Source organism: Natator depressus, chromosome 5 (genome assembly GCF_965152275.1).
Source record: "Natator depressus isolate rNatDep1 chromosome 5, rNatDep2.hap1, whole genome shotgun sequence".
In the NCBI taxonomy this organism is placed as follows: domain Eukaryota; kingdom Metazoa; phylum Chordata; order Testudines; family Cheloniidae; genus Natator; species Natator depressus.
Genome location: NC_134238.1, coordinates 110,855,078 through 110,867,173, shown reverse-complemented (window position 1 = coordinate 110,867,173; position 12,096 = coordinate 110,855,078). Strand labels below are relative to the sequence as shown.

At 38.7% G+C, this 12,096-nt stretch overlaps 1 protein-coding gene across 3 annotated transcripts in view; it reads right to left on the bottom strand.

Annotated features, from left to right (window-relative positions):
• FOCAD (focadhesin) overlaps positions 1 to 12,096 on the bottom strand; it is a 201,064-nt gene that overhangs the window by 39,047 nt on the left and 149,921 nt on the right. For all 3 annotated transcript variants that reach the window (XM_074953460.1, XM_074953459.1, XM_074953461.1), the window contains exons 24-27: positions 10,592 to 10,633; positions 7,119 to 7,227; positions 3,154 to 3,270; positions 540 to 778 (exon numbers count right to left, since the gene is read on the bottom strand). In XM_074953460.1, coding sequence (XP_074809561.1) covers positions 540 to 778; positions 3,154 to 3,270; positions 7,119 to 7,227; positions 10,592 to 10,633 — 507 coding nt within the window. The remainder of the gene's footprint in view (positions 1 to 539; positions 779 to 3,153; positions 3,271 to 7,118; positions 7,228 to 10,591; positions 10,634 to 12,096) is intronic.

Sequence of the window (12,096 nt, the reverse complement as noted above, 5' to 3'; positions counted from 1 at the left end):
CGTTATACTGGATACACACAGCTTTTAGAAAGTGGTGTGTTTCATGATGTAGCCAAGAGGTTTAGTATCAGGTGCAAGAAACCAGACATTCTTGTTGTATGTCATACTTCTGCAGCATATAGCTTAACACAAACAGTGACAATCATGTTCTTACAATTGTGAATACCACCACACAATGATATACATAAGGGAAGCTAATCCCCTTAACATTCTTTTTGTGGCTGTATCACTGAAGTGAGTCACACGAGCATCTTAACACCTACACAATTATGAAAACTAAAACGCATCATTAATCTTGAGGGTGTGATGCTGTATTTAAACAAGCACACCTAGCATAGTATGGCACCAATAACAGAGGAGGGGAAGAAGAAGAGATTAATCAAGAAATAAAAAAGATGTTTTAAGTAATCTTGCAAAAGACCTTGGGAATCATTAGACTACAAAATGTAAACACTTTATTCTGCAGAACTTAAATACCACATTACGGGAAGGGGAGGAAGTTAGTTATTTACACACCTGCTTTAGACTGTAATCCATACCTGACTTTTTCTTCACACAAACGTGAGATAAACATCCCCAAAGCAAGGCCTATGTGGATTTGAACAGCTTGAGACTCATCAGCATTTGGTTTCCCAGGTAACCTGGCAGTCAGTACACTCAGGACTTCCTCAACCTTCTCCTTGCAGGATACAATGAAAACTGGCACCAAGAGAGACAAAGCAGTGGCTGCACAGGAGCGAGCAATAGCACTGGCTGTGTTTCCACCAGAATAGGATTTCTAGGACACATTAAAAAAAAAAGATTTTTTTGTTCTTTTTTCCAATTTGTGAGGGAAAACAGTATTTTAGGAATATAAAAGTATACTGCATACAGTACTATAATTGCATTTCTATTTGGGAGCATATAGTATTTCATGGCTTTGCCTCCAGCAACATTTCCTTTCCCCTCATAACCAGTCTAATAATATGGTAATTGAAAATATACATTCTAGAATGAAAATAGGATGAGTAAATATGGAATTAAAAACAAAGTGTGTGAGGGAAATAGGAATTCAATAGCTGGTCTGAGAATAAATACACTTATCTGTTCTCATAGTCAGCTTTCTTGCTAAAATATTCAGCAGAGTGATCCAACTCATGTATGTGTAAATAAAAACAGGCATGTGATTCTGTAATTACACAAAGCCAGGAATTTATCAAGAAGAAAAAAAAGCTGCTTTAGCGGTGGGGAAACATCAAGTCCAGGGTGGAGGATCAGCAGCAGATCCTGCAAAATTTTTGGTGGAAAAGCTTCCCAGGAGATAGATTATTCATCACAAAGGCTTTAAATTCCTTTTCATTTTAAAAGCTGAAATCCCTGTAACTGCCTCTATTTACAAAGCTATAAATAAAAGCTGATTATACGCAATAGCCTACTATACGTGCATTAGCTTATATATAATTATGGGAAGAAAAAGAAAACTACTCAAATCAGAATGCCAGGTATCCTGTAGAGCAGTGATTTCTACAGGAGGCTTTGTCCTTTGAAATTTACAGACTGAGAAAGAAAAAACATATTTTAAAATATATTGTATTTTTGGAAGAGGGAACTGCTGTGAATGAAGTCCCTGGGATCTGTCTCAAAAATACAATGTATTTTTAAATTGTACCACTTCTGGAGGCAGATGGTTTGGAAGACTGCAACATATTAACTCTAGTACCAACTGAGTCCCTGGATTTCCTTTGACCTTGGCAGTCTGGCATTATATTTGCAAGTGGTGTTAAAATTGCACTGATTTTGGTCGTCTGGGCCCTCCCCCAGTAATGACAGAGGTCTAGGGTTGATATTAACTCTTTTAGATCTATCAGTCTTCAGTACTGTTGCCCTTGATGTTTTGTTGATGTGGCTAGATGTGACCGCCTTTTATGGATCAGTTCCTTAAGAAAGATTACAGAGAGAGTTTGTGTACAAATGCTCATTCACCATGAGCCACCTCTTGCATGAGGGACCTCTCACAGGAACCATTCTATTACCCCCCTTCTGTTCAGTCTATGTGAGGCCACTAGGGGAGACGGTGAGAGGGCTGGAGCTGCGGTTCCATCACATGGCTTACCCCCCACTCTATGTTCCTCTCATCTAACCCAACCTGTGTGGTTTCTTTGCTTTTCCTGCAGACTGGCCAAGACAGAAACATAGATAATGACGAGGTGGTTGAAGCTCAGACCAACTTGATATTATTAGGTAGATGGAAGAACTTAGAGAGGGACAGAAGTGGTGTCTTCCATGGGAAAGGAGTTTGCTCACCCTTTATCAATAATGCTCACTGTCATTCAGTGCCCTTGAAGGCTCCTCCTGCAAGGTGTTCTACACAAGTATACCGTTTTGAAGATAATCTAGAAAGGAAGCTTTAGCTAATTCAGAACACAGCTGCAGTGTACTTAGCAGTGGTATCTGCACAGAACATATGACACCTGTTTCATGAAGACTACACTGGCTTCCAGTTCACGTCCAGATGCTATTCAAGGGGTTCAGGTTCATACTTTAGGTTCTAGTTATCAGTTTGAAATCAGAAAGGACGTTTCTGCTAATGGTCCCTAGATATGAGAGTTGAACAAGGCATTTTCAGGGGAAGGACCTTGACTGCATAACTCCCCATTCAGAGTCAGAGTTACACAACCTACAGAGCATGATTTAAGAGCCATGTTTTTACTCAAACTCAGAATTTTGATTTGTGGTGTGGTATGAGAATCTATTTAGGTTGATATGCTAACGTTTTATTGTTAAGTTTTCTACATGCAGGTAGAAATGTTATGGAGGTTAGGGTTGTTTTTTTTTTAAACTGCAAAATAATAATAATAATAATAATAATAATGAAATAGATACCAATAACTGCTGAAACTCAAACAGAGAAGAAAATTCAAAAGAGAGTTGAAGGAAAAAAATCAGAGAAAAAATATAAAAATAAGAAGCAAATTTGCTAAAAAATAAAATAAAGCCCACATCCTCCCACACGTCTTTTTGCAAGAATTAATAGCATCAATAAAACCAAGATTAAACAATTATTTCATACAGTCATCGACATTAAGATCACTAAATCCAAATATCTATTCTCTTGCCCATAATAGTTACTGATTTAACCTCTTTCTCTATATGTTTTTATACTTCTAGATGTACCTGGTAGAACCATGGGAAAACTTGACCTTTAGCACGATAGCGACTGTTCACAATACTAAGGAGTGTTTCTATCACCATAGAAATCCAGTGTTTTGTGGGAAGAAAATCAGGTTCAGTCTACAGGAAATGAAAAATGACGTAAGCCAATAAACATTAAATAACAGCTTCCAAATATTAATTCATTTCTATTCTTAAACCAGGCCACACTCAAGGACAGAAGACAGATTCAGCAGCTGAGGTGCCAGCTATGAAGTATTTAGCTACTCAACGAGGGTCTAATTCTGCCACTCTTACTCACGAGTAGCACATTTTATTCCCACAAATCATTCCATGAAGTTGGCAGAATAAGGTATTATTCAATGACAGCAAAGATGGCTGAATCAGGCCTCAAACTAACAGCAGTAGGGGAAAAAACCCACAGCCCTAAACTGTTATGGCTCAACATGAGCAAGTAACTGGCTGTATCAATTCTCCTAGAGCAAGGCATAAATTAAATGTGGAAACAAAAATCATGGATGAAAACTTGAAAAATTTCAGCCTGAATGAACAGCATGATATTCTCCAAGGACACTATGGTTAAATATTTTGCTCTCTTGAAAAATGACATGGGATCTTTAATTTTACATGGATAGCCACTATATATGGGCAAACAGGACCACAACTTGTGTCTCAGTCAAAGGGCGTCTTTTCATATTTTGTTTAATGGTTTGTGCTGTAACAAGAATAGAATGTATTAAAACAACATATGCACAAACAGAACATGCACACACAAAATAAACAGTAAACTGAGGTGTCATTGTGACACAGGAAGTGCAATTTACCAATGCAATAAATTATGCTTGGATTAATGTGTGCCATGTATGGATGGTACCTCTAACAATGCAGTCCCCTGACCCATGCCCTCAGTAGCAGGCTGTAATTTCCCTTCTGGAAATCAGTCCTAAAAAGACCTTTTCCCCTTGAGACAGAAATAAAATGGGTAACAGACAATTTTCTCAGAAACAGGAAGCAGTATGTGCCTCAGTCATAACATTGTTAGCAAAACAGTAACAACAAATATTGTGTGCTTATGTAGTGCTTGCCACCTGGGTCTCTCAAGGTGCTTTACAAAATGAACAAATCCAGCCTTAAAATATGTCTGGGACACTGTACAACCAAAGAAACGGGCTCAGATAGACTGAAACTTGCCCAAGGTCCCCTAAAGACTATGACAGAGCTAGAAACAGAACCCAGGGCAGAACAAAGATTATTATTCCACTTGAGAAAAGATGAAAATAGCTACCGTTTGGCATAGGAAATCACATGGTCCTATTTCTATATTCCATGTTGTAACAAGTTAATTTAGTAGGTGTAAGTGAATAGTAGTTGTGGGTGTTCAGGATACAAATATTTTATGAATTCGCTTGATTGAATTTGTTCTCTGGCACCCCTTATGGAGAAGAACTTCATTCAATTTCCCAGCAGCACTATTTCTACTAACATGACCCAGGAACTTGCAGACAGAACATATGTCATTATATTTTTTGCTCATTAGCTTGATAAGATCTGTTTAAAATCATAGCTGAACAAACGTACTGAGATACAGAGGTAGTTTCCCCCACAATTCAGAAGTCAGTTTTCTAAGGGGGCTATTTACTAATGCTTCCCTACTTGGTATCCTGGTAAAACTGACTGGACAGGCTCCTGAAGGTCACTCATGTCAAAAATTCAGTATTGCCAACCCAAAAAGCGTGAAATGATAAAATCATGGTTTTGGGGTCTGTTTTCTGATTTCTGAACTCTTCCTACCCATAATTATCTGTGGCAATTTACAGTGTTGCCAATTCTTACAAATTAATCACACACAATGCAATTTTTGTCCCTGTTTCATGAGATCTTGCTAGAGAATCCAACCAGCCATCGTGCTCGGCACTGCACAAACACATTCATAAGAGACTGCCCTTGCCCCAAAGAGCTTAAAATCTAGTGAAAAGAGATGGGAATGAGTTTGTGATATGGAACCTGGAGTGGGACACACTCCACACCCCTCATACAGAAACTACCAAAACTTCCTCCAGGGCAGAGACCCTGGGGGTTTTTCACCTTCCTCTGCAGCGTGGGGCACGGGGTCACTTGCTGGAGGATTCTCTGCACCTTGAAGTCTTTAAACCACGATTTGAGGACTTCAATAGCTCAGACATAAGTTAGAGGGTTGTTACAGGAGTTGGTAGGTGAGATTCCGTGGCCTGCATTGTGCAGGAGGTCAGACTAGACGATCATAATGGTCCCTTCTGACCTTAAAGTCTATGATTCTATGATGCCATTAGGTAGGAACAACTTTTAACTGCCACTGAGCTGGTCTAGAGTCAAACTGGTGACCCATAACTGAAAAGGCTCTATAGCTCTTTAGCTGTGTCCTCAGGTCCCTAATAAGTGCTAATGTCACACCTCTGAGAATAAGGCTGACTTTCTGGAAACATAAGTTGATTAAATCAAATTCAAGTTCCAGCCTTCTTTGGCGCTTACACAAGTAGGGTCTTCAACACTTTGGCCACACAAGCAAAATCTCAAACACACACTACTGTAAAATGCCCCACCCTGTTCTGACAGATGCTATTAACCAAAGTAAAAACACTAAAAAATGCAAGAATGAAACAAATATTAACAGTGAGGCCAAATAACTGTGACAAAGATTGACCTAGCAGCAGGACACCACAGTAACCTAATGGAGACTGGTTTTCAGAAGAATCTTCAGGAAGTCAACAAGCTGAAAGCCAGGTACATGGTGGAGACAACAGGCAGAGTTTTCTGGCACTGGGGCAAGAATACTGGGAGACCACAATGTACCAAGTAAATCTTCATTCCTCTCACTCTTAAAGATATATATATTTTTTCCACTTTAACCTCCTTAAGGCTTTGCATCATGACCCTGTTTTTCATCAATAAAAAGGCTGAATTACTGTCCCTCCAGAGCCTGTCAAAACTGTTCCTGCCGTCGACAGAGTGGTCAGTGGAGAACAGTGTGTGGCATTCCCAGCTGCTGGGGCCCTTTACAGCTCTTCCAATCCATGCAGATCCAGTGGGAAGGTAATTAACATAAAACAGATTCAGACTACTAGTTTGTGGTGTTTCTATTACACTGAAAAGTTGGGCATAATAATCCTACTTTTCACATTTAGCTACAATCCACATTTCCCTCTCCTCCTGGTTATATTTTCGGGTATATAAAGCAGCTTCTTGAGCCACACTATCTATAAATTTGTACTGTTGTTATACTGGGAAATACCAACAACTTGTCATCACTTTACCAGCTGAAAAATAGATCCATGTTAATAATGATCTTCAAGCAGAACGGGTGTTCTTCTTTCCTGACCAAATAATGAACCAAGGTTAAGGATTTGAGGTCAACATAAGAAGAATGCCAATGCCCATACTCTGCGGCAGAGGACACAATGACAAAAGTTGTGTGTGTAATTATTATACACACAAATCACACATACTGTGGATATATCTATTTCTAAAACAAATGATATTTTCCATGTGCAAATTTAGAGCTCATGGCCAGTGCCAGATTGCCAGTCCCAGAAAGCGAAGTCCTCTATTGAGCTGCAGTACAGGTAGAGCACAGACAGTGGCAATGCAACCTCCCTCAAAACATTTTATTAAATCTGATCTGGAGAAAGCAGGAGGGGGAGCCGCAATATCCACTGGATCTTTCTCTGCTCTGACAATACTGACAACAAATGTGTCAACTGTGACTTTTTGTGTGAGGAGGACACAGTCAGATTGAGACCACCAAACTCACTGCGCACAGAGCAGAGCTAGCAGATGGTCACTACTGAGCAGGACTGGATATGAACGGCTGAGAGAGTGAGGGGTTCTGCATTCCTTTATCAGCTCTCCCAGCCATGCAACCTCCCAGTGCTTTTGTTTTGATTGTAAGTCACATTAAGATGATAAAACAGTGTTTCTAAGCTTTAACTCACCTCTGGTCCTACTTCAGTGTCTGAAGAAAGGCTATTTTCATATTTTGCCACAGCAACTGCAAGGCCAGTTAAAGCTAAGATAGAGTTTCCTTTCACCACTGGGCTGTCCCTATTGAAAAGAATAAACAGTAATTAATGAGAGACAAGAGATCCAGAAAATGAAACACACTGTAATAATTGGGAAAGCACATGCCACCAGAGTCCTGCATAGCAAATACCAACCTTTCAGCGAGATTCTCAAAGCTAACAACTATCTCAGATGGTTCACTGACCCAATGGAAGTGCCCCACATCTCACCCTCACATCACAGTGAGATGGGAGAGGAAACTAAGCTTACTGTTTCAATAGTTTTCTTTTTTTCCTCTTTATCACCCGAAGCCTAACACAAACGTGTGTATATGTATATGAGAGAGAGAGAGACTATTGTTGCATTCAAGTTGCTAAAGAAAGTCTGTAGAAGCTAAATAGTCTGCCTCACACCATTTATATATTTTGCTTTTGCTGAAAAGATATAAAATTCTTTCTACAGAATCATTTGTCTGATGATGGTACTAATCTTGCAAAAATCTTAACATGGCTGAGTCTAGCAGCCACACTCTTTCAAAAGGATGCAATGATTGGAGAGGTAGGTGCTTATTATAGTAGCAGCAACAGCGGCATGTAAACACACACAACGCACACAGCCACAAAACAGGTCTCAGTCTCACCTGGCTATAAACCTTTATGCAGCTAAGTGTTGTGTGGCATTCTTACCACAGAGCATTAAGATTTCATACAAATGTAATAAAGAAAAGTTCCAATATGTGCTAGCACAGAAATGCAACTCTTCCCTGGTACACAGATTGGAACACTCTCACAGCTGTGCACAGGAATTGCTGACAATGCTGGACAAATGTATGCTCCCTAAGTATTTTGTTATTTTAAAGTTTCTTGTTTATAAACAGATCAGTTTCCAACAGCTGTGGAATTTAGGTGCACGAGTGGCTTAGCCATACTCTTTCAGCATATAGGGATCAGGCAGTGAAGCAGTAATCATGTCTGCAAGGTTAAAACACATAACAAATTCCTAAGTGTCAATGAAATTATAGGGAGAAAACCAGCACCAAGTTTTTTACCTTGTGAGACATCAGGTACAACTGGAGTTATGACCAGCACTGACACTTTTAAATATGAATTATGCACTAAAGTCACTGTTAGGCACTTTTTGATCTATGCTCTGTGCTTGTGTATGTGGTGGAAATGAGGAAGAAGAAAACTGGGTTTTCATATCCAAGTTTTCCCATCAATTAAAATTGAGATTGCTATCCTCTTGATTTTGAAAATTGCTAGGGAACAGGTACTCTTGTGAGCCTTTCCTGCTAAATTCTTTTTGATACTTTTTCTTAAGATTTTCCTAAAACAAAGACATTGGTGTTCAGTTTATGTCCAGAAAAGGGACTGCAAAGATAGGCTCCAAGTACTTCTCTGTCATCCTGTAGTCTACCTTTTAGGTATTATGTAGAATAGAATATGTGAAATACCATCATACTGGATGTTGATATAGTGTACAGTAATGGTTAGATGAAGTATTCTACATTTCAGTTTCTGTTTTTACACACTGCATCACTGTATTGCATATCCAGAAAGACTGCTCAACTACTACTATAAATATGTACTACTCTGAAAGCTCAAACCCATTCTCCTGTCTTTAGAGATTTCTTTTTGCATCTGAAAATAGTTTTTTGATAAGGCAGATGAGCGTCTTAATGGAATGTCACTGACTTTTCAGCTCTGGGACACTATATCCAGACCACTCTGGATCAAAGATAGTTAAAATAATTTTGATTAGGTGGCTAGTTCATTGCTCAGAGTATTCTTCTTATGTTACCTTAAATCACTTCTGAATTTATTGATGTAGTCATTTATTTTTATGTCTAGTGCTAAGTGACAGTGGTTGCACTCTAAAATGCCTCAGCTGTTAGACACTTTTAAATTGTCCCCACCTCACCTGGGTGCCTTAAATTCATAAAAAACAATCCACTGTCATAGAACAAAATATCAGCCTGTCAGCATAAAGACCAACAACACAGGCCCCCAAACCAGTAGGTTCTATGAGAAAAAACAAAAATGTTTCAAAAACTAGACCATTCTATCCTGGAATTTACTGAAGTTAGACTAGAAAAAAACACAAAACATAGCAAAAGTTCCAGCGGCATGGTCTGTCCATGGGAATCCCTTGAAGCTAGACATGAAGACAGTGTAACCCTAGGAACCAACAGTGAAAAGTTATCTAATGAACTAATTTGACCAGTGAATTATTTTCATGACAAAAACCTTGTACATTCTTTTTCAAGACATTGGCTCTTGTTACTTAGAGCCAGGAAATGACATTCTGAGAGTTCATTATGTCTCTGTATTGTATCTTGCTCTTTATAGCAGTTACACAAAGGATTTCAACCTTTAGTTCTCTAACTTTTCATAGGCATTTAATGAGTAGCTAAAATATAGAGTTCAATTTTAATCAGTTCCTCTTCTTCATCCCATCCTCCACCCAGGAGTGAACTATCTGAAGGTGGATTGGAGGGAAGCATGTGGATGTGAACATTTCTAACAGCAGCATTCACCAAGAATAGCTGCATGGTTAAAGAGGCAAAAACCTTCAAAATCTTTACAGAAAATTTGAATATCTAGAACTGCCAGAACTCTTGAATTTCCCAATATATTTAAAACTAATCTTCTCTGCAGCTCCAGCAAGTACCACCCACTGAATCAGCCTATGATAAATAGCACTGTGGTTCTATCACTGCTGCAATCTCCATGACAGAGCCTGTGATTTTAAGAGTTATTTTTATTCAGATTAGTGGCTTTTGGCACTTCTGTCTGGTAGAGTACAAGAAGCTGTTATCCAGGTTAACCAACTGGAGAGCACATTGAAGTGATGTCCATCAATGAAGTACGTGTATGCAGGGAAGAAATCAAGCCACTAGCAACCATCCCTAAAGCCTTTCAGTGGTGTTTGAGGATGGGACCAGAGCGTTCATTGTTAACCCAATGCCATGAGCTAACATGCCAGTGTCAGTCTGAAAACATATATCTGCATCTATCTTCAGGAGGGAGAGGGGTCTGGATACAAGCATGAACCCTTAAGAGTGAGAGACAATGGGTTAGCTTTGAAGAGGTGATGCTCCACCCTTGAGACAGCTGAGAGGAATAAAATGATAAAAAGAATGACTTAAGTAAAATCATCTGCCATATAAGATTGGACCACTAGTGCATAAAGTGGTATTCTGCCTTTTGAGCAGTCTATGCCTAATGCTTCAGATAACACACCTAGCCAACTGTACAATGCAGCACATGGAGGGAAAGCTGCTATCCTTATACTTGTGGCTATGAGTTGAAATCACATTAATAGGTAATATTGGCTTGCATCACCGACAGTGAAAAAAATCCAGAGGAAATAACTCTCTAGCCTCTAATAAAGGAACAATTCTTACTTTGAAGCACCCTTGATAACATCAGTCAGCATGTCTCTGACCCTGCAGGAGAGACAAAAAGTAAAGTTAGCACATTATACTTTACATTGCAGCATGAACTTGGCCATTTTCCCTCTAGTCCTCTAATTGAGCACTCTATGTTAGCAAACATCACATCCAATACTTATTTTATAAAACTTAGTGTAAACTAGTAAAAATTGTCACATACAATCTTACATTTTTCACATCCTTAAATCCATTAAAACTGTCCTCTAAAAAGGCTCTTATCTGATTTTATACCACATTGTGGAAAATACACGTTCATGCAACAGCCATAAATCTGATCATCTAGCTATTGCAGATAGCTTTCCAGGTTGATGTTCTATGCCCCAGCCTAATAAAATGTAAATATTCTACAATGGAGAACTATAACAATTTATCCAACATTTATTATACTTCAGAACATAACTATGTGTGGTTAAGCTATCAGGTGGTGCAATAGTCTAAATGTATTGAAATGAAAGCTACAGGGTCATTTAGAATACATTCTATGTTACTGTGTTCAATTTACAACACATTATTTGACTTCATTTGTTTAGTTTTGCATTCATATCCAGAGGATGAGCTGCCATAAATCTCTTATACTGACAAGTTTTTTTAATATATAAATCCCATACACCACAATTTACAATATGAAGTAGTAAATCTTATCTAGGACTGTCATCCAACCCGAAAAGATATCTATCCTTCAATGAAATTTCTACAACACATAATAAAATGTTTGAAATTATAGCTATAAAACAAAGTGTACAGGTCACTCATACTTTAAAGAATAAAATCAATGTTTCATTTTAAGCACAGTATTTGTTTTTGCACAGTCACTAAAAAAACCCACCTAAGTTGAAAGCATTTACACTGAATGGCATAACCATTAATGGAAAACTTCAATATAATGGTGCAAAAATGCATTAAAACAGTAAAATTCTGTATTGACCTCTCCACTGTAGCAAACGTCAAGGTCAGATTTCAGAGTGGGCAATATTGATAAATACCTAATAGGCCCTCTGAGCGTTGGCCCCTCCTTTTACCCTAACCTGATCCTGTAAGGTGCACAGCACCCTCAAATCTCTTTTAAGTCAATGGGAACTGAGGGTATTCAGCATCTTGCAGGACTGAGCCCATGAGGAAGGGCCTGGAGAGACTCTTAACCTTAAAACTGGGCACCCACTTCCTTTGCTGACTTAGCACTTACATCTGCACCTGCACAAATTTAAATCAGTTTTTAAAAAATTGTTTAATTTAACAGTTTAGGCTGAGCAATTACAAACATTGGGGAGAGGAGGCTAAGGCAGATTTTGTTGGTCCCCTGACCTAAAAAGCAATTTTGCAAGAATGTCTTCTACTTCCACCCTAACTCAGAAGTTCTAGGAGAGCAGACACTTTTCTCCTTATACCTATTGGGATACAGAGGATCAAATACAGTGCCATTGGCAAAAATCTCCTTCAAGAGAAGAGGGAATCAGGCC